General features: G+C 39.6%; 1 protein-coding gene across 1 annotated transcript; it reads right to left on the reverse strand.

Moving 5' to 3' along the window:
• Window positions 1-1128: 1128 nt before the first annotated feature.
• On the reverse strand, window positions 1129-19380 carry LOC146623870 (moesin a). Its single transcript, XM_085364348.1, has 13 exons — window positions 19101-19380; window positions 9318-9401; window positions 8916-9011; window positions 8507-8781; window positions 8331-8414; window positions 7400-7546; window positions 7222-7318; window positions 6958-7121; window positions 6597-6727; window positions 6330-6490; window positions 6147-6239; window positions 4831-5055; window positions 1129-3365 (listed from the first exon to the last, which is right to left on the reverse strand). The coding sequence occupies exons 1-13, from the start codon at window positions 19110-19112 to the stop codon at window positions 3201-3203; spliced, it is 1734 nt and encodes a 577-aa protein (XP_085220474.1). The 5' UTR covers window positions 19113-19380; the 3' UTR covers window positions 1129-3200.
• Window positions 19381-23230: the final 3850 nt, after the last annotated feature.

Genomic DNA, 23230 nt, shown 5'->3' on the forward strand with positions numbered 1-23230 from the left:
ACGGTGAGCAAAGATCCCAGAACCACACGGGGGGACCTGGTGAATGACCTGCAGAGAGCTGGGACCAAAGTAACAAAGGTCACCATCAGTAACACACTACAACGGCAGGGAATCAAATCCCGCAGTGCCAGACGTGTTCCGCTGCTGAAGCCAGTGCATGTCCAGGCCCGTCTGAAGTTTGCCAGAGAGCACATGGATGATACAGCAGAGGATTGGGAGAATGTCATGTGGTCAGATGAAACCAAAGTAGAACTTTTTGGTATAAACTCAACTCGTCGTGTTTGGAGGAAGAAGAATACTGAGTTGCATCCCAAGAACACCATACCTACTGTGAAGCATGGGGGTGGAAACATCATGCTATGGGGCTGTTTTTCTGCCAAGGGGACAGGACGACTGATCCGTGTTAAGGACAGAATGAATGGGGCCATGTATCGTGAGATTTTGAGCCAAAACCTCCTTCCATCAGTGAGAACTTTGAAGATGAAACGAGGCTGGGTCTTCCAACATGACAATGATCCAAAACACACCGCCCGGGCAACAAAGGAGTGGCTCCGTAAGAAGCATTTGAAAGTCCTGGAGTGGCCTAGCCAGTCTCCAGACCTCAACCTCATAGAAAATCTGTGGCGGGAGTTGAAAGTCCGTGTTGCTCGGCGACAGCCCCAAAACATCACTGCTCTCGAGAAGATCTGCATGGAGGAATGGGCCAAAATATCAGCTACTGTGTGTGCAAACCTGGTAAAGACCTATAGTAAACGTTTGACCTCTGTTATTGCCAACAAAGGTTATGTTACAAAGTATTGAGTTGTATTTTTGTTATTGACCAAATACTTATTTTCCACCCTGATTTACGAATAAATTCTTTACAAATCCTACCATGTGGATTCATGGATTTTTTTTTTTTTCACATTCTGTCTCTCACAGTTGAAGTGTACCTCTGGTGCAAATTACTGACCTCTGTCATCATTTTAGGTGGGGGAACTTGCACAATCGGTGGCTGACTAAATACTTTTTTGCCCCACTGTATATAATGAACTGCATTCGGTTTAAAGATACACAAAACATTTAAAAGGAAAAATGACAACACAAGAAGACAAAAAGCTTTATTCTAAATTTCATTTATTGGTGAAAGGAAGACTTTAAGCAGCAAGATCTCATGAACAAACTGGGCAAGGCACTGTCTGTCAATGGTTTTATAAGTCAACATTATTTTCCTTTTTGAGACAAGACAAGCATCTTTTAATGAGTTATCACCTATGATGACTAAATTTCAAATTAGGCTGCTAACACACAAACTTTGGGGTAAAACACAAACTGCAAGGATCACAAAAGTTACTATTCAAGGCATGTAAAGGAATCTGTAGCAGCAATCCTTTGATCTGTTTTCATGGCACATAAAATAAGTAAAACTACACTGCTGATCAAAATGTGTCTTTTTTTCTTTCATTAAAAGACATCAAAATAAAATAATCAGAAATATTTATCACTAAAATAAATTTGGGCTTAATTTGAAATGTGAAAAAGAAATCAAATACTAATTTCTAAAAAAAAAAAGGTTCAATGGTTTAACGCACCCTTAAAAAAATGTCCTGTACCATCTGGTTCTTCCACTTACAAAACGCTGTCTTTAAAAAATGCTGTTCCTTTGAAAACAGGTATTGTTGACAAGTACTCCTAGTTTTCTACATTACAAAAATATCCTAAGGTGTGTCTCTCTTAGACCTTACATAATTGTATCACATTTGAAAAATCCCAAATACAAAAACACACAAATGTCATTAAATACATACAGTATATAAAAATGCATGCTTCGGAGAATGTGCCCATGTGGGACAGTATAATTTGACTCACTTGTAAAAAGGTAAACTGATTTTTCCAGTGCATGTCTGACGAAATTGTTTTATTTTACGCATTGCTTGTTTTAAGATTAAACTACAGCTTTCACCTTTACAGATGACTATGTGTTTAACAATAGAAGCCAACTTCACAAGTTACAATTACCATTGCTGTACTGGGTAAAACAATAATCACTATAATAACCAAAAAACATCCTCAGTGATAAGTAAAAGAGCAAAGACTTGATGATGATGGTTAAAAAAAATATTTTAATGGTTAAATGCAGCTGATAATTTCTACAAATTTCAATCAGATTTAATTTGCAGGTCAAATTTCAGCCTTGCTTCTTTCTTCAGCGTATGTAGGTCAGCATATGTAGATGTGCATATCAGTGCTACCTTCTCTTTTGATGTCTGAGCATGAGGAAAAAACAAGTTGCAGCGTATACGTTAAACTAAATTTGGATTCTTCAAACAACTGGATTGTTACAACATATGAGATTTGCAAATGACATACCAAGTTTATTCCGTCTCTAGGCACAGTTAGACATTTGTTTGCTTAAGCTTCAACAGCAAGTTCTACACTTTCAGCCACACAGCTGAAAGTGTAGAACTGAAAATGCAAAAAAAAAAAAGACAAAAATCCTTAGATCCTTCATATCACATTGCCAGTAGGCTGTAAATACTGTGACTTTTAACTGCTGGATGATTCTGAGCGCAGTAAAATTAGTAAATAAACTGTGAATTTTCAAAATAATAATAATAATAGAAAATATTAATAATACTGCTGCTGTTTTTTGTTCCATACAAACAATTTATTTATATTATTTGCATTTGCTCGTATAGATTGCAGTGCAATTAATTTTAAACTGCAGAAAAGCATTATTTTTCTAAAAAAAAATTAAAAATATCCAGCTTGCTGTAAAGAATCAAGTGCAAATGGCTTATGGCACAATTTGGATTTGTGAATGGCACACAATTAAATGGATTTCTACAGCTTTTATTTAGAAATGATGATATAAAAATGTGAAAGAGATAAAACAAACTAAAAGTTGCTTGCTCAATGTGTCATGAAATGAGGCGTGAGCCCGTTACTAATATGCTACACATACCCCTAGTGAGGAATGTACTAATAAAATACAGTATGTCCCTTTTCAACCAGTGACTTGTCTAAAATTCAAAGTAAGAAATGGTAACAAACAGAACCTTCCAGATCCACATTTGTACAACATGCTGTGCTTTTGCAGCAACGTCATTTGGTGGATCTGACTTTATTTGGGTACAGAGAAAACAGCTAAAGTGAGGCAGGACTGCAGTCCAGGCAGAAAGGCCCAGCTCTGTGGGCTTTTGCGTTGGTGAATGCAGACATCACATGCATTCAAACTCATCGATACGCTGTTTGGTGTTTCCTGACCGGATCTGCCTGAGGGTCTTGTACTTGTCACGTCCTGCTCGCATGTTGTCTGCATGAATGATGTCATTTGCCGTTTTCTTGCTCTCATCCCGGGCGTTGGCCAGCTCTGAGCTTAAAGCCTGGAAAGAAGGGTACAAGTATTATAAAATTACAGTTAACATGTGCGACTCGTTGTGTAATGTCATGGTGTTTTACCCATGTTCTTGCATCAACCAGTAAGTCACTTAATTGGCTCAAAATTGACATTCTACTCACTTATTTCTGCTTTTTAAAACCTGTTTTTCAAAGGGATTCAGACTTAAATGAGGGGATTACTCTTACCTGGATCAACTTCATTATTCTACTTTAAAACAAGAATCCCTAGCTGACTGTGTGTTCTTACGAGATGTAATCATAATGTTCCTTCACTTTGCCAATACAATATCAAAAAGAATTATATTTGATTTATATCCTCCCATTTCCTTCTGCAGGCCACCTCTGTCAGCATATTTTGATCCCTGTTTTTGCCTTGTGGCACCATCAGACAGTGCAACCATGAGTGCATTTCTCTAAAGATGCTCCCACAGACATCTCAGATTGTTATGGTAGAAATCAGCATCTGTCAGACCCTGAGTGACCAAATTCCCAGTGCTCAACCCCATCAAAGTTAAAAATAATGAGAAGCATGCTACTAGTTTCCCTCCTGCTCTGATACCTTCAGGCTCCGACACTGTGGACTTCCTTCCTTGCTCCTTTTTTCTGGGTTCTACAGAAGTTGATGTTTATTCTCAAGTTCACAAGTTTACAACTCCACGATAAAATGCAGAACCACTGTGGTCAGAAGCGGACTTTGACTGAACATTCAAAAACAGCAGACCACCCTGGGAAGACTGCTGTGCATGACAAACTGGTTTGAATCTATTTGAATCACGATTTTTAAGGGTAAAAATGTATGAAATCTTTACATCTGACTGTAATAATGAAGCTGTATGACACATACACGTATCTACATACAGTCATCTGACTGCTTTAGTAGCATGACTTAATTATGCGCATTCTTTATTTTTAGTTGACTAAAGCTACTTAAAATTGTGTCAACAGTAGTCAAAGAAACAACCAAAAAAATACTTAGATACTAATCAATACTAGAAAATACTGGATTAAATACTCATTTGCAACAGTATCAGTACCAAAAGTGTTGGCTTCGCCTTCTCAATCTGACACACAACTTCACACAGTACTGCTTTCCCTTTAATGCTTCACAAATACAGACAAGCAGGCACGCAGCCCCTCCCCACACTAGCAGCTGAAGTATTTGGCATTCACAACACCGAACAGCACTTTGGGAGGAAGTTCAAGAGGCCAGTAAAGCTCCCATTTCAACAAAACTGAAGCATTAAACAGTGTAAAAGCTAACTTGGCTTCCAAATGTTCTACATTAACAGGAAAATATAATAATTTGTGTGTCATGTTTCTCTTACAGTCCCAGAGTGAAACGTGACAAAAAACAGTGGCAGCCTACCAACTTTATTTGAACAACGTTTACTTTGTCACTTTATTATTTGTATTGTTTTAATGTTTATTAAAAAAATTCCAAGGACTTACAAGTAGATGTTTCTGTAAGCGTTCGTTCTTCTCAGCTTCAGTCATTCTCTCCTCCTCGCTGCGGTCCTTGTACGTGGCAGCACCTGTTAACTCGGCGCTGGCTTCGGCGCTGCTCTCATCATTCTCATCATGCTCGTTCTCTGCGTTTAGGGGCTCCTGAGGTACCATCACTTTGTTTTTAAGCTCTTCTTTGGTCTTTTCCAGGTCCTCCTGCACTGTTGTAGCCTGAGCAAATGTAGAAATAAAAGTGAGGTGTTTTAGAAATTACCCTTATTTAATGTCTAATGAAAATGACAAAAGTGGGGGGAGCTTAACTGATATTTCTGTATTGCCATTTTTCCTACAGCATGCAGTAGAGGAGACCTCTACTACATGCTAGGCAGACCTATGCTACATGACCCATAGCCAGGCTCTTGGTTTCCTGTTTTGGTTTCTCTCCACCCAAGCTATATATCTTGGATATTTTTATTAGGAAATCCCTTCAGGAAATTCAATATAAAACCGAGTGCTTCTTACCCGAGGCGCTATGAGTCAAAAACTAGCTATGAGTAAGACTGGAATTTCAACTACTATTTTTTCCAAAAATTCACACAATACTGAAACCACCAGTTTGCACAACTGGTTTTTACAAGGCAGAAAATCACAATGGTTTAAAAAGGGTGAACAGGATTTCCCTCACACAAAGACATCCATCATCACTACAAACACCATGAGTCACATGGGCTAAAAAAAAAGAAAAAAAAGAAAGGGCTGGCACGCAGGATTTTTTTTTACCAAAAAAGACAAGAGGCAGGCTGGGAGAGTTTAACCCTCCCCCAAACCCACACAACAAAAAGACCCCAGGAATGCCTGTCCTGACTATGTCACAGAGGAGGGGCAATGTGACCAGCACAACTCTGATTAACTTCTTCCTGCCATAGTTACACTGACTTCGATTATCAATGAACAAAAAGGCTTTTAAGTCTAACAGTTGAATCTTTTCTTCTTCCTTTCACTTTTTGTCCATCCGTTTTTTTTGCTTTTCCAATTACATTTCCAAAATTACTAAAATAATATTTTTCTGTCTTCATAGTATCCTAGTTACAGAACCACAAAAGATCAGTTCTCACCACAAGATGGCAGTAAAGCACAAGTTTCCTTTTTTTTGTTTTTTGTTTTAACTAGAAAACCAGGAAGAACAAACTGAGTTCTGCAACTGCATATGCAAATATCTGTTAACGTGTTTTCTATATAGACAGCATTTCCACTATTGGCATATTGGCATATTTTTATGTTATCAGTTTTGAATAGCAAACTACGGAAAAGTCAAGCCACACCTTCTGCTGCCACTCTAATGCTTCTTCTTCCTTTTTCTTCTTGGCATCCTCCAGCAGGGAAATCTTGGAAGTCAGGTCAGCCAGCTCTGTGGCCTAAAAGAACATCATATTTGAAGCATCAGTACACACATTATTGCAGTTTTTTAAGTGTCAGTGTCTAATCACACTGGCTAACACACTAACCAGGTGCTCCTGGTTCTTCATCTGGTTCTCTGACTGCTGCAGCAGCGCCATCTTGGCATCCTCAGCACTCTTAAGATCACTCTCCAGGCGTTCAGCCTCCTCCTGAGCACGCTTCCTTTCCTGCTCCAACTCCAGAGCCCTCTGCGTTTGCTCCTCCAGCTCTGTGGACACACACACACACAAGAATTAAGGGTAAACATCATGTGAGGAAAACATTGTCATCATTCATTACAGGCAGCTTTTCTTGAACTCTCACAGCTTCCCCACCTTGCTGAGCTTTTCTCGTCTGCTCCTCGATCCGCTTTAACCTCTCCATCAATTCCTCCTTCTCCTTTTCGATCTTTTCCTTTTCCTTCTCTGCAAGTTCTCTTTTCTTCTTTTCATTTTCCAGCACAGCTCTAATGAAAACGAAATCGTTACAGGATGATTGTACGGAAATGTTTCAAAAGCAGAGCAGATAATCACCCCATTTTATTTAGTATTTGAAAATAAAGCTAGTAATCTTTCTATAACTGTTACAATATCCTATAACAGACTGCATTTATTATTGCATCTTTGGAACAGAACTCACACAATCCATGTGTAAAATATTTGTAGGTTTTTTTGTTTGGTTCCATTTCGGTCCTACCTCTCCATCTTCTTGAGATTCTTCTCCTCCCGAGCCTGCGCCTTCATCTGTTGCACTTCAATAGTGTCGGGCTTGCGGCGGCGCATGTAGAGCTCATGGTTACCCATGCACAGAGCCAGAATACGCTTGTTGATGCGCAGCCTTGGAGCATAGAATACAAAGTCCTGCAATGGAAACATTTGAGACATTTAAAATGTCTTATTGTTACATGTTATTATTAATATTATTCTTAAATATAAATAACATAACATTATGTTAACATACAGGTGCTTTCTTGTCAATTGGTTTGATGACAAACTTCTTGTCATTGAAGGAAATGTTTCTTATTTCACTCCATGGAAATCCAATTTTGGGCGTCATTCTGTAAGAGAACAAAAATGCTTGGTCAGCACTGCACAGTGTACCTTTTGCGAAACACAAACCCTTCTGTGGAAACACTTACTTATCATTTTGTTCATAAATGTTGAGACCCAAAGCATCCACTCCCAACCACAGCTCTGTTCCCTTCTTATTTTTGATGTTGAAGTAATTGACTCCGTACATCTCGAGGTCCTGAGCAATTTTCAGATACTCCATCATGGATTCCTCTCTGTGGACAAATAAGACGTCTTTAACTTTTGCTAAAAGAAGAATTCACAGTCAGAGCGTGGCGTGCTGTTTGCACTGTTCTAACCGGCTGCAGAGGCCAAAGCTCAAATGCAGAGCTTTCAGGATGTGTGGTTGAGCGGGTTATACCTCTTTTTTAACCTTACCTGAACTATGAAACTTAACTGATCAACAGAGCAACTGGGGAAACATATAATGAATCTAGGCTGTGTTTACTGTTTATCTACGACAAGCTAACCTGACTGATGAAACACATATGGAAGCCAATAAAGGACATTCACTACTGTCTTCAATAAAGCATATACTAAAAATGTCAGTGGCACAAACAGTACTCAGATCAACAAACTGCAGTGACTCAAGGCCAGTAACAAACTTTCAGAGCACCTGTGAGTCAACACAAAGGCCGTGGTAACACACTCTCAGTTAGCTCTATCTCAAATTCACGGAAATGACAGAAGAGGGAAGAAACTGTAGCAACAGAGAACAACAAGGTAATTCAACTAGGAATAACTTCCTCAACAGTCTTATGTTTTAGTAGGTTATGAAGTGTGTATATAAGCTGTGGCTACCCTAATGTAGTCACTGAAGACTACATTGTAGTCAAGTGGCAGAAAAAATAAGTGTGCACAATGATAATGGAAAGTTTAAGCTACACATTTTCACATCCCCAGAGATGCAATAATTTCACAAATATCCATATTTTAGGCAACCGTCCTCTCTTTCACGTGTTTGTGTGTGTGCTGGGGAACACGTGTGTCGCTGATCACCTCATCATGCCCTTGTGCTCTTCATGCCACACTTGAATCCTCTCTTCCCACTGTTCCTTGTTGAGCTTGTGCTGATCCAGGACTCTGAGAACATGAGAGGCCCAAGTGTCAAAGAAACATGTCAGGAATGTTTCACGTGAACCTGCATATTGAAGTGGCAATAAAGCCCACGTTACCTTTGCGGAAGCAGGTGTTCACTGCTCAAATAGCCTGGTTTGTGGACTTCCTTATTGTAGTCGGCATACTTGGCCTGCACCGCGTAGGAGGCCAGAAGGACCGCTGTCTCTGGAGGGCAGTAGATGTCATCATTTAAGATTCCCTCCTTTACCTGCAGGAAGAATAGCCGCTGTGTGGCATCCTGGATTAACTCCTCTGAGACATCCTCGGGGAAGAACTTGGCACGGAACTTAAACAGCAGCGGGCTTTCCTTCCTCACATCCTGGGCTGTTACCTAAAATATGATCCGACACGGGTGAGAGGGTAGAGGTTATGCTTCTGTTTGTGGACTCGAGATCAAAAAGCGCAGTTCATGCTTGAAAAAAGACGGCCCAGTGAATGAAGTGTACAGAGTACTGAGGAGCTCACCTTCTTATTGAGCTTCAGCCAAGTAGAGAAACCCTTTGTGTCCTGGTACTGGAGTCCAAAGTACCAAACCTCTCGTAGGCCGATGGTTTTCACAACCTTTAAATAAAAACAGCAACAAAAATAAAAATATGAAATATAATTCCCTTGTTTTATTCTGTTATTTAAGGGGTTTCAGCCACAAAGATTTACTGCTTTCCTAATTTCAAATGTATTGTTTTTATCATCAGCCAAAAATAAAAAAAATTAATAGCCATGAAAATAATATATAATAATAATATATAATAATCTCCCGGCATTTTCCAGAAATAGGAGTACTAAACCCCACCACAGTACTCATCAAAGAGTCATCATTTATGTTTAATGGTAACTTAAGTGCTGGCTAGAGGAAACAGTTTCTCATACCTGGTCAAAGAGTTGCTTTCCTGTTGTATTGGGCTGAATGGCGAACTCCAGTTCGGCATCCATAGTGGTGACTCTTACGCTAATCTGAGGAACAGAGGAAAGGAAAAAAAACTTTTTCAAATATGCAAATAAAAAAAGACAGTATTTTGAGTATCATTGTACTATCATTGTATCATTGAAATGATTGTACCATATCATTTCTTGGTAAATAGAGAATAGACAAAACTAGATCTTCTGTTCTTCTCTTAAACATTATGAGACTCTGCATTTAATCATTAGTTATTATTAACCTGTCTCCCTCCCCTCACTCCCAACAGGTCGTGGCAGACAGCTGCCCCTCCCTGAGCCTGGATCTGCTGGAGCCTTCTTCCTGTTAAAAGCGAGTTTTTCCTTCCCACTGTCAAAAGGTACTCGCTCATTTGATTTAGAAACCCCTCTGTGTTAATATACGGTCTTTACCGAACAATAAAAAGCAAACTCTATGCAATATATAAGCTCTCGTGCATTAAAAACTGTGTCATTCTATGCAAACCATTTAATGGCGACCATCTTTAACAAGTGTAGCATCTCAAAATGTGTGGCACTCTTGTAGAATTCATTAAATGTGCCTGCAATAAAAGTGTGCACACATCTCCCAGTCCTGCTGGAGAACAAAGTAACACTGCAGTCCAATTACCTTTTTACTATTTTATTCTGAAATTTAGAAAAGACTGCATCTCAGGGTTACGACGAATGTACCAATCTGGCTCTGTCTCAGTCAAGAACTTATCTACAGGAAGTAACCACATCCTTTGGTGGTCGGGCCCTGTGAGGCATGACTGTTAAACACTGAGCTCTCATGAGAGATGTGCACATCCTGTCATGCATCAGACAACCTGTCTGGTGTAGCAGGATTTAACAAGATCGGTTTGTAGACAGAACTTTAGCTCGATCTCTTTTTCAGGTATCACACTTTGCTACCCTGGGTTATTCAGTAAACGAGGCACGCCTTAGTTAGACAAATTGTTATATCTGTGTCTTACAAAATCATGTCTGAAGTTGAACACATTTATTTAACCTTTTCTTTGGAAAAGCTTGCTCAGAAGGTGGCAAGAAAAGAAAAAGAAAAAAGTATGTACTCAGTAGGCTGTGCAGGAATCCCTCATTTATTGTGCCCTCTTAGAGACTAGGAAAAAAAGAAAAAGAAAAAAGAAACACCAGCATGCATGTCTATTGGGAAATAACTGTGCAGGCAGAGGCCCACGCCTGCCCTGAACAACAATGGTATGTATTATTTCCTAGTTGCGGGGTTGATTAGAGTTGCGTTCTTTCCCATCCATGTCAGCAGGACCCTATTTACTGCTCAGGACACTTGCCCCACTGTCACTTCCTGCCATCCCAGGCAGTTAAGAGCTGAGGAGAAACCTTAAATCTGGGCCCACTCTGAATGCCAACACTGCAGTCTAGAATCGTCTAGACACAGGAGTTGTTAAGCTTCCAGTTATGAACTTTAGGCGATACACTTTTTTATATTTGAGCAGATAAGAGTTCAGTTTGTGGCCACCCTGATGGTGTCTAAGCAGTTTCATTTCCTGAATCAAAATAGTTAATCTTGCAAGAAAAGGGAACTACGCTTATACATTTTCTGCCTAGTTAGGGTGTGTCTCTCATGGCCAGGGCTCAAAAACACTTAACACACTATTATTAGCACATGCTGAAAAACACCCTGTTCTGGCCCACGTGCCATGTTTCCATGACTTTCTCTTAGCTCTTTTTTTAATCGCACCAAAGCGATACTGCAAGAATAAAATCCCAAACTCGTACATTTCACATTGAGAAACACATCTGTGACCGATTTTGTCACATGGGTGTATTTGATGACTGACTTGTTTAAAGCTTTACTGTATGTCATGTGAAGCTGCTTATAACAATCTGCCACTTCACTGACTGTCTGAAACGTATGAGTTAATCTGTGTTATTTTATTTATATTTGTTTTAATGTAATACCACAGCTGAATGCTACAAAAATAATTCTTTTCCAGACTCAAATCAAAGGTCTAATGCCTTGACTTACCAACAACTGTTCAAGCCATGCTGGACTCACAACACAATATTAGTTATTTAACAAAGAATTATCAGGATACACATATGCTAAGGGTGACAATGCCAACATTGTGATGTTTAGTGGGTCTAACATTCACTTTTGTGAGCAAATAATGAGTTTGATTGAGGCTGAATATAATTTAGTTATCAGAAATGTCACGGTAATCCTAAAAGTCTGCAATTTTTTCACTAATTTCATCTTAATGGCATGTTTGTTCAAACTGTACCAAGCTAACTGTAATGCTGAAAACGCACGTAGCAGGTGAGAGCTGTTGGGCTTACTGAATACAGAAAGCTGCACTAACCACAAAGAATAAAAAAAAAAAAGGACGCAACTATCATAAGTAAAAAGTGTGCACGTGTCTTACAATTGTACAGCCACTGAATGGCAATGGGGTGATGAGCAGTTAACCTGAAAGTTAACTGGGGCCAAACATCTGGGTTGCCTTGTCAGTAAGAGGAAGCAAAACTGATGAAAACTAAATTAAACGTGGTGTTAAATATTGAGTGAAGACACAGTGATGCAAGCAGTCTGTCACTAATTTTTCTAGGTTCATCAAGCTTCCTTAGCAAAATCTTTTTTAAATCCCCTCTGTATATTCAATTTCGATTTAACAAACATGTTACTAAACCAGCAGAAACAGAGGTCACCGGAGAGCATTTGCTGCAATTAGGGCTGCCACGATTAGTCAACTAGTCACGATTACGTCGACTATCAAAATCGTCGACAGCTAATTTAATAGTTGACGCCTCGTTTGAAGCTTTGTAAGATCGCAAAAGATGCAGGAATAAGTAGTAGGATTTAAGAGTGTAATAACGGACTGAAACAGAAGATGGCAGCACTGCATGTACAAGGATGCCAGCTGCAGTTAAACCCCGAAGACGAAGAAGAAGCTATGTCCCAGAATTCATAGCGCGGCCCTGCTCAGTTTCCAACAATGGCGGCAGATAGTTAGTTTTAATATTACTCTTTCTGGGTCACAAAATAAACGTTTAACATGTTTTCGGGCGAGAATGTAACTGTGTAAACTTCAAATATCTGCTCAGTTTATCAAGACACCACATATTTTGAAAAGCGCTCCGACGTTTTCGGAGACGTCTGTTACCCACCAGCTGGATAGCTAGCCGGGGGCAAGGCTCACTAGAGCCGGTGAGAACACCGGACTCCGGGCAAATCGTTTTCAAACGCAACGCCCTCTTTCACTACTCAGGTTAAACATGATATATAAGTCACTTAGATAACTTAAAAATGTTATTGTTTGGCTTTTTTTTGTATTATTACGGAGCCCCGCAGGGGACATGGGAGGAAAAAAAAATTAGGGAGAAAAAAAAAATTAAGACAAACTTTTGCGAGATCTCGCAAAACAAACTCGGGATCTCGCAAAACTTTTGCGAGATCTCGCAAAACAAACTCGGGATCTCGCAAAACTTTTGCGAGATCTCGCAAAACAAACTCGGGATCTCGCAAAACTAACTCGGGATCTCGCAAAACTAACTCGGGATCTCGCAAAACTTTCTCGCGAAAGTTGAATTCCAACAATGGCGGCAGCTACTTAGTTGTAATATTACTCTTTCTGGGTCACAAAATACACTTTTAAGATATTTTGAGGCGTGAATGTAGTTGTGTAAACGTCAGATACCTGCTCGGTTTACAAGACATCACATATTTGCAAAAGTGCTCCGACGTTTTTGGAGATCTGACACCCACTAGCTCGAAGCTAACGGGAGGTCGAGACCTACTACAGCCGGGAGGAACACCGCTTTCCCGGCACATCGTGCCTCGACCTCCCGGTCGGCTTCGAGCTGGCGGCCTCCGAAGAATGCGGCTAAAGCTTTTGCGAGATCTCGCAATACTTTTGCGAGATCCCGAGTTTGTTTTGCGAGATCTCGCAAAAGTCAGTCTTAATTTTTTTTTTTCTCCCTAATTTTTTTTTTTTCTCCCTAATTTTTTTTTCCCTCCCATGTCCCCTGCGGGGCTCCGTATATTATTGATTATCAGAAGTGTGAGATTCTCCAGAATATACTCCGGTGTTCTGTTATATTTTAGATAGCAAGGAGCAGATGGCTGAGTTTATTAAACTTCACCGAAACAATCTGCAGATTTCATTCAAATTTAATAAATTATCATCTTGCCTTTATTTTTAGTTAGCACATACCTTAAACACTTAAAGCTGTAAGCTAATGATAGTTATTTAAGAGCAGATGCATGCTGGTGCAATAAACTGTACATTTTACGTCCAACGGATGCATGATCTGATTTGTCGACTAATCGCAAAAATAATCTGTGACTAGTCGACTATCAAAATAATCGTTTGCGGCAGCCCTATTTGCAATAACTGCAATTACTTATTTTAAAGAAAAAAAAAACTAAGTGCCAGCTAGTTTAACCCTGTAAGGTTTCAAGTCACAAGAGAGCTTCAGTAAATTTAATCTTTAGATACAGCCCCACTGACGTGCCAGAATTCAACTTCTGCCTTACATTCCCACACAAGAGTTATCTCCATGTGTTGCTCACAACTACAATCTGTCCAATACAAGCTGAGACGATAAAGAAGATAATCCTAAGTGGTTCCTGGAACAAGTAGGAATGAGCTAGGCTCTGGACTAACAGTTCTTTGACGTGAAAGAGCAGAGGGGTTTTTAAAGAAGGTCACTATCAGAGTGTACGATAAGCCTGGCTTATTTTACAACTGATTTATAACAACGAGAAACATGCATCAGAACATGCCATTCTTTCAGTGTTTACCCCAATAACCATAGCAACTGCACATTGATAATTCTGAGTCATACATCTGAGTCATGCCATGCATGAGAGTCACACAATGTCAGCATCTAAAGTCAACAACTGCTTAACAAAGCATCCTCTTGGTTGCCAGAGAAACGCTACTGCTGGCTCCACCGCAACCCGATTTACAGTTTGGTGTATCTGACAGATAAACTGAGGATGTCAGGGGCAACCAGAGTGCAATTCAGATTCCAATCCATTCAGGTGAAATGCATTTTTTCCTTCTTTACTCAAGCATGAGAGACATTTTAGTTTTACCAAATGGCTATAAATGCTCTCGCTTCCATCAGATATGCTAATATGAATTGATCAATTGCTCATTCTGAACGAACAAAAGCTTTGAATCTGGTTCTATTACAACGAACACGGAACATTAACAGTTCAGGTTGTTTAAAGCGACATTTGACATGGTAAAATGTGCGAAAATGTCATGACTTCCACTTCCTGTGCGATTCACAATTAACATCTCGTTATGTTATCGCTCAAAGCGTGGAAAATTAAAAAAAAAACTTGTGGGCAAGATGATAAGCATATGACTCTCTGACTAGAGTTTGCAGTTAGTTAACAGGAAAATGGAAATAATTTAGCTCCATTATAAGTTTAAAATTGAATCCTCATTACAACCTTAAGGGTATCTTCATTGTTAATGTCACCAAGTCTTCTTTTCTGGTTATTTTGGGTTTACTGTGTGCTTACGGGTATTAGCATTAAACGAAAGAAATTCAAACTCTGTCACAGGAAGAGGAGGGTCGAAAAAAAAGGATCGTGTTTCTTCTTTCTAACCAGGGGAGAGTACAAACACGCACACACAAACACACTCAAGTTTGGGTCTTTTAGAGCCGTTTCCCACGACCACTGTTTATTTGATTTTTAAAATGTCGGCGCAAGCAAACTGGAACAGAGTCTTGTTAGTTTTGCTGCTTCTGGTGAAACTGCTGAGTGACATCTGTCTGAGCCAATCATGGAATTTACCGTCTGCTCTAAAAAATATCCAATAATAAGAAATCCCAAGCACCAACTGATTAAAGTATGTTTTATGCATACTTGTCTTCTTTGTCAGGTATTCTCTGGCACATTGTTAGAGCCATGTAGACGTGCAGAGATTAGGCAATAGCATGGAGGTGTTAATATGTGTCAAAGTGCAGTACAAATTTTCCATTCCTGACATCTTTTCAGATGACTAATGTTAAGTCCTGAAAGTTGCCACTGTACAGTAGAACTGCTATGCTACCTGTTCACCTTGTGTGGAATTATGATTTGTCCGTCTTTGTGTAGATCCAAATAAGCTAATACATTAGCAGGTCAGCAGGGTGGTTCTAAAATAAACTAAATTATCAGTTGTCAGCTGAGGCAAAGCTAACCAAATAATCAGCATAAGATCAAACTGGTCTATTGAGAACCAATGCTAGCTCATAAGCAACAACAAATACAGTATTAAGGATGTCAAATCAGAACACTACATGACCAGCAACAAAGTACTTACGTTCAGATCTTTGATATTTGCCACAGCTTTCAAAGAGAAACCTTTAAAAAGTGAACTTTTGATTGCAGTTTGTCCACCAGCTCTACCTCTACACTGTTAATCTGCTCTGCTATGTGCACCACAGACCCATATTTAATCTCCTGCTACTTGCATACTTCCAGGTCTTTCCATTTGCCACGTCTCCATAGACACGCTTGTTAAAAATGTGATCATTCCAAGGAGAAAGCTAGATCTGTCATCATTCCTGCAATTCGAGCTAAAATGGTAAGTTATGCTTAATTTTTATGTGGTAACAGCTGCCCATATGTGCATTTCTTGAGTCTAAGGAGTTAACATGAAAAAGTGTACCAGCTCTGAAATGGTTCTAGCGTTGAAAAAAACAGGTAGGAAAGTAAGTGAACCAACCGTCATGGGGTTGCATGAGTGGGAAAATCCTTTGCTTTGTAACAACATGGGGTGAAATTCTAGCAATAAAGCTGATAATTGTTTTGTGCTTCTGAAAATACAGCCTATTTAAAAAATAATTTTAAGCTACTGTTACCTTCTTGATAAAGCAGACAAAAAGCTGCAATTCCATGTAACAGCAGCACATAAACAAAATCAGTGTAATAACAGAGCTGCATTAGGAACTAAGAACAACAAAAAAACTGTGGCAACAACAGACATGCAGAAAAATTCTGAGAAAGGGTTTTGCACTGCTGTAGTGCAATCTAAAGTGGGGCATGGTATCTGAAGACCATGCGAAGGAAAGCAGGGAGGAGATCAGCCAGACTGTGATGTGAAAGTCCATATAAGGCTGCAGGCGAGGAAATTACCAGAAAGGAACTGATGTAAGTACAGAAACCTTGAGTCATAACACGACTTCCTAGGGAAACTGAAGGACTGCCAAAAGGAGTCCTGTAAAGGCTGAGCTTCGCAATAATTATTGCTTTTGAGTGACATTAAGCTTTATTAAATGTAACTTGAACACCGGAAAAATAAACTGTCTGAAAAACTAGGTTAAAAAAAACAGGTAATTTAAAACGATCTATGAATCCCAGAGGCAGCTTGGTGGGGACATGACTTTTACTTTTGCTGGATACAGAGTTGCTTGATTTGCTGAATCAGTTTATCTAACTTCCTTTTTTAATGCTCCTCATCTGTTGCATCTTTGCATAGCACCTTTAGCTAACGAGAAAGGAAATGAACCGATGAGTGTCACACATCTGAGTTTTAACCATTGCACCTGTTCACCTTTGTGCTACTGTGCATACAGGGTTTACTCCATCTACACAAATAGAATAGAATATATTTTCTTATAGTTCCAATGATTATACTTTTGGCAGTGGCAGCACAACGCGTGCTGTTCATTAATGAATATAAAAACCCCACAATCTGCTGTTTATTTTGAGAAAATGTTGCTGCTTCTTCCTGACCAACAACTGGTTTACTTTTTTCTAACTGACAGCATGACAAAAATGTGTTCTTCTGATTTGACAGTAACTATCATTTAGGTGCTTTTGAGGTGTTTGAGGTTCCCACTGGTGACTGCAAAAGCAGCTACTTTAAACACGGCTCTGGTTTTGCTGAGGTTAACAACATCCCAGCTGCACTCTGCAGACAGACGCTGATACTTAGCAATGGACTAAAATGCATGGCAAGTGAACAATTCATTATAGGAAACAACTTCAAAGACAAATATCTGTGTCTGTGTGGGACGCAAGCTCTTAGTTGAACTACATTTATTACAAACTGCACTTGGGTTATAATCAGTAGTGTAAGTAAATGTATGTGCAGAAAAAAAACATTAAAAAAATGTTTGATTTTTTTTTGCTAATATACAATTGAAATTCAATAGTTATGTAGTGACTCAAGAGAAACATTTTTTCCTCACAATGGGTCTTTGGGAGGTGACTAGATACATTTTCAAGACTGGTACACTAAATGTAATTTTTGCTTCCCTGACCACCTGATAAATGAAAGTGTTGATTATACCATTTAAGTAAATGCTAGTAACTAGTGATTGGTTGTGCCAAAAATGCCTCCATGCAGAAAAGAAAAAACAAAACAAAACATGCTGATATTAGACGAATTCCTCTGGGGAAGAAGAGGGTAGTGAAGGCTTTTTAATGCCAGGATGCTTGACATTTTTTTCTGGTTGACAACTTGGAAAAATATCAAGGAAGTACGAGCAGAAACAATACTGTAGGAAGAAAGCAGGTACGAGACTTGGAGGCTTTTTTTCTCTCCTTTGTAACATTGAATGTTTCCGGCCTGAATATAATATATGACTAGTAAAAGGTGATAAATTTGGTATCATACTCAGGTAGTAGCTATAAAACTAATCCAGTATTATATTAACCAATCTGTAAAATAATAGTTTATTATTTATAAAAATCTGACACACAATCTGGGGATAAACATGATAGCACTACGATGAATTACAGCATCTGCACTGTGAAATGTGAATCACTCTGTAGGCTATATAATGCCGATCACCTTCTCATTGGTCATGTGTGAATCTTTTAGTAGCATCATGTCCCTTTTACATTCAGAATGTGCACGTGGGTATCTCAGGACAATGTGCAGATAAGAAGAATGACTGCACACAGATTCAGCAGCTTCTTTGTTATCTTCTTCATTCAGAAAGCATTTCACTGAGTCAAAGCCCCACACACCTTCACCCAGCCGAGCAGAACCGATGAGTTTGAAACCGCATTCAATTCTTTTGTCCACTGATAAAGGCATCCACGGGAATATTGGGCTGTGCCTTTTATAATGCTGTAGGTCTGGACCCCCTTATTTTCTTTGTTCAGAGCTCCACCAGTACCAGCACAAATCTGTGAGTGCTCCTTCATTTCAAGAGCAGTTATTTTTGCCTTTATTTAATAACCTTCGCAATGTAGCATTAAAAAAGCTCTCTGTGTCTCCTCTTTTGCCTCCTAGCCGTTTGCAGATTTGCCTCCATTTGCTCCTGTTTTGACCATAACAGCTGGCCTGGCTGACAGTTCAAATCCTTAAGAGCTGACTGAGAGGGAGGCCTGAGAAGGACTAGCTCGCTGCTAGTCCAGGATACACCTCCGCAGAAAAACAGTATAAAAAGTATAATTTAAGCCTAAATATACAACTCTAGAGCATTTTAATAGCACGCGGCTTCCACCCTGAATGAATGATTTGATTTAAGGCGCTAATTTTAGTGAACACAGGGTAGGAAGCGCGCACGCGCACACACCTAACGGAAAGTACCACAGTAATCCTCGGGTGAGTTTGAAAGGATGCGAAAGATTTTTAAACACGGTAAAACCCATCGGACATGCACTTTAGTTGATCTTACTGTTGTTAGTGAATAACAACGCGAAACACCCACACCTAATTAAAATCGCGTACTGAAAAAGAGACAGAAAAGGCAAAGTAGCTTCTGACATAACAACATAAATGTACTTTTCAGCCTTACCGTTTTCGGCATCTTTCTTTTCTTTCACGTCCGGCTCAGGCTTTCTATGAAGTTATTAAATAAAAAGAGCAGTTTGCTAAACCAGGAGAAAACTTTTTCCCATCAGAACAACGGCGCCAACCAAACGCTTTCCCGTCTCGAGGAAACAAAACCTCACTTTTTTCCGTTGGACTGCGAAGAGCTATTTTCGACCCTACGCGAGTGGGGGGTGTTTTTCCTTTGTTTCGCCTTAAAGTAAAATGGACTCGAGCTGGATTTCCTGCTAACGGTACCCTGCAAACCACACCCAACCCGATGACAGGACAGCGGAGTGAAAAAGAGGTTCAGGCCAGCAGCAGACTCCGCCTGCAGTAGTCGCATCATCATGGCTGCGGTTCACTGTCTCAGTCAAAAAAGTTTCCCAGCACTCTCACTTTTAGCAGACAGGCCACGTTAAATACCATTCTTTATATGAGTCTTTTATTTAAACGACGACCAGTGTGCTGGGATACTTTGAGAATACAAGAAGGCAGAAAGTACCAGCAAACATGTCAGTATCTAAAACAAGCCTGTTAGAGTGTCCAATATATTCGTCGTCGGCCTCTAGCGCTGTGCTAAAGGCTGGTAACCAATACTTTTAATCTATAAAGGCAGCTTATGAGAGATGGTGTTGACGCAGTCTGCTTTTTATCTTCATGTTTTGTTTGTTTATATTTTTTGCACAGTAGTTGGGTGGCGCACCCATAATTTCGTTGTATATGTTATGACGATAAAGGGCTACTACTCCGCCTATGTAGTGGAGAGCAGTGTGTCAGATGAATCACATTCAATTTGCAAATTCTAAAAACATTTTGATAACCATTAAACCCCTGTGATTTTCCACAATGATTTGTTAATACAAAAACAAAACAGGCATTTCAGCTTTACGTGTATTTTAAATCAGGGTTGAATTTGTTGACATTCAACATAATAAGATTTAGGCATTTTTCACAGTTCATGTTTGAGGTATATTTTTCCATTTCCCCATAAAATTATTTATTTAATAAAATTCAGTAGGCTACATACTGAACGTACAGGACGAAGCAAAGCACAAGATAGAAAGGAAGTATATATCCAATCGCACTAGTATCGATTCTTTAGTATAGATACTATCGATATTTCAATCGATTGCCCCGCCTCTATTGGCTACATTTTAAGCATTTCAAATAATTTCCCAGAAAATCATCATCGTTAATGGCAAAATTGCAGGCTGATATGCTACATCGTTCACAGACTTAACAAATAAAAAGGCTGCTTTTGAATTACTGTTTAATTCAACTGTTGTGGTTGTTTTACTAATGTAGTTTTGTAGAATTGGGTTACTATAGGATAAATAATGCATACGGTGCTGTGCAAAAGTCTTGAACCACCCCCCCATTTTTTTTTTAAATATTTTGCTTCCAAGGAGTTAGGCTTTCTTGTAATTTTTAACTTGGTCTCGAGGCATAGTTCTCCAGGCTTTCTGATGGTCATTCAAAGCCTTTCTTTGGACATTGGCTCCATTTCCATTCATTTTCAGTGCAGTCCTTGTACCTGACCATTTTCAGAGGAATGATTTTTTATTGTCAAGGTACTTAACACCAATCTATAAATTGTTCAAACTCTGTGTTCTCTGGAATTTATCTAGCTCTGTCAGGGGATAAAACTGTAATACTTAGTGACATACTTACAAGTGCAGCATGCAATATGATGAAATACAAACTCTAAGGCCTCCTCTTTCAGTATGCATCACATAAAGCGCCTAAATCATGAAACTGCACACTGTCTCAGTGCAGTAAACCAACATCGTGAACCTTAAAAGAGGTTTCTACACTGCTTTGTACATGCTCTGGATGAAAGTTCTCAGCCCAGATTGAAAATTTGTGGTCAACAACATCTAGAGGTGGTTGCAGGGTTGCAGGTTTTTTCTCATCCTTCGTCCCCCACCCTCGCCCCCCTCATCTTTGCAAGCCATTAAAGTACAGATTCCCGCTTCAAGATACCTCCTATTTGATTTAAGTCAAGATGTGCTTAACCGTTGTTCGGGCCTATGCTGTAAAAGTAAAAAGTTGCATATGCGTATGGTATGTAGCGATAACAGCATTCAAATTTTACACATGCCATAAAAGGAAAAAGGAAAATATAAATAACTAGACATAGGAATCTTTGAAAAAGGCTGGTGTTTGAATATTCTCAGTGAGAGCGCAGCATGGAGATGTCACTGAGTTTGTATGTTGACTCATCTCTGATGATGGTGGATGACCACCCACAGTCTCACTGAATGAGCTGCATGCTGCTTTCAAATCAGAGGCAAGACGGCTCCAAGACCACACGTGTACAGCTGTCACAATCTAGCAGATGAGAGCAGACTGTTTCTTGGACATGTCCACTCTTCTTGTTGAAAAGTGGTTTTTGAACATTAACATTGTGCAAGGAATGCTCTTTTTGTCATAAACGAACCCTATTGAGTTTCCAATGATCTAAAAGTAAAAAAACAGATTATCATATTCTTGGGCATAAAATACACCGTATTTGTTGCAGCATAGAAATGTTGTCAGAATGAATCCATAACTTTTGTCTGCAACTTGTAGTTTCTTTCATAGCTGATATTAATCCCAAGAAGTCTACCTAAATATCCATTTATCATTTCGTGTACACTCAGCACAGTATCCATCAGCAGACCTGACAGCAGTTGGAAAAGGTCTCACAGGAGCAGTGGAGTAAGTGCTTTATTAGAAGTTAGGAGCCAGAGACAGGAGTTCTCAGACAGACAGATTATAGTATTTGACAGTTTTAATTGAAGAGGCCTTTTAGGTTTCTATAATTGTTTCATATAAAATAATAAAAGTCTGCACTTGTGTCAGTGGCGCATGGCTCTAGCTATTGCACCGCTCCACCAGCAGAGAGTGTGCATGTGCCATGTAACCTGTTGCACATGCACAGCTGCAGTATATAAGCAGAGTGGTTTATAGCATCAGCCTGTGGGATCATTTTACAGAAGTACAAATTGATTTTTTAAAAGATAATCTCAAAGTATATTTAGGCTATAATTACTTTAAAATAAATGGTAAAGGGGAAAAGTAATTTTGACAAATATCTTCCAGTGATGACGTAGGACGGTTTTGCTACTTTCAGAATACATTTTAAATCAACACGTGTTTGCCATAACACATTCAAAACAAATGATGTAACATTACATTCTTCGCCTCAGCTGATGGTTTTGCCTGATTCTAAGTCTATATTAAATGAAATATTATGTATTATAGGTTGCTGAGGAGGTACAGCAGCTCATCTACTAATCGGAGGTTGATGGTTTAATCCCTATCTAGGTACTGAACCTCAAGTTGCTCTCTGATGCATTCATCTATTTGTGAATGTTAGCTATAGAAAAAGCATTTGTGTGAAGCATGAGGCATGTTTTATGAAGCCCTTTTGCGTGCTCGAGTAGAAAAGGGCTATATAAGAACCTGTCCATTTATCATATATAAAGCAGTGTCTACAATCAATCCATCCACCTCTATCCAGTATCCCGTCCTTCTAGAGGGTGAGAATGGGTAATATGTCTGTCTCCACGTTGGTTGAGTGTGGAGTAAGTGCATATGAGAGCATGAGGGTGGGAATGGATGTTTGTATCTGTGTGTGCCTGTATGTCTGTGTCTATATGTCAGGTTGGGTATCAGACGCCACCTCTCTGGGGACATCTCAGGCCCTCCAAGGTTTGGAGGCCTATCTCCCCCCACCACCACTTCCCCTGCCGGTGGCGGACTCCCTCAGACATCGGTGCGTTGGTGGTTCTTTGTGTCTGGGGATGGGCGTCCAGGTACACACCGGCTCACTCCTTGGCGGCCGCTTATCGGGGCCTGGAGCCTGGGGCTCGCTCGGGCCACTTCGGAGGTGGGGTGCCCCCGGCCTCTCAGCCTGGGGCTTGGTCACTCAGTAGTATTTACTGTCATATTCCCATATATCATTGTGATGTTGTTTATTCTATTACTCTTGTTCTCTTCTGCTTGTTTTCTTTCTCAGCAGGTGATCCAGGTGATCGATATATGCATTTTCTTTTTTTCTGCCCATTCTGTTGGTTTTTGTTTTTTGCCCTTCTCCCCCGTCCCTCTTCTCAGCTGTTTCTCTTTCCC

This window comes from Diplotaxodon limnothrissa, linkage group LG10 (genome assembly GCF_057381915.1).
Source record: "Diplotaxodon limnothrissa isolate DT_005_m linkage group LG10, D_limnothrissa_male_GT1.1, whole genome shotgun sequence".
NCBI classification, from domain to species: Eukaryota; Metazoa; Chordata; class Actinopteri; order Cichliformes; family Cichlidae; genus Diplotaxodon; species Diplotaxodon limnothrissa.

Coding starts and splice junctions, on each gene's coding strand:
- LOC146623870 (XM_085364348.1), bottom strand. Junction 7,547..8,330: donor GAGCACAAGGGCATGATGAG/GTGATCAGCGAC, acceptor ATTTGTCCACAG/AGAGGAATCCATGATGGAGT. Junction 7,319..7,399: donor ATTTATGAACAAAATGATAA/GTAAGTGTTTCC, acceptor GTTCTCTTACAG/AATGACGCCCAAAATTGGAT.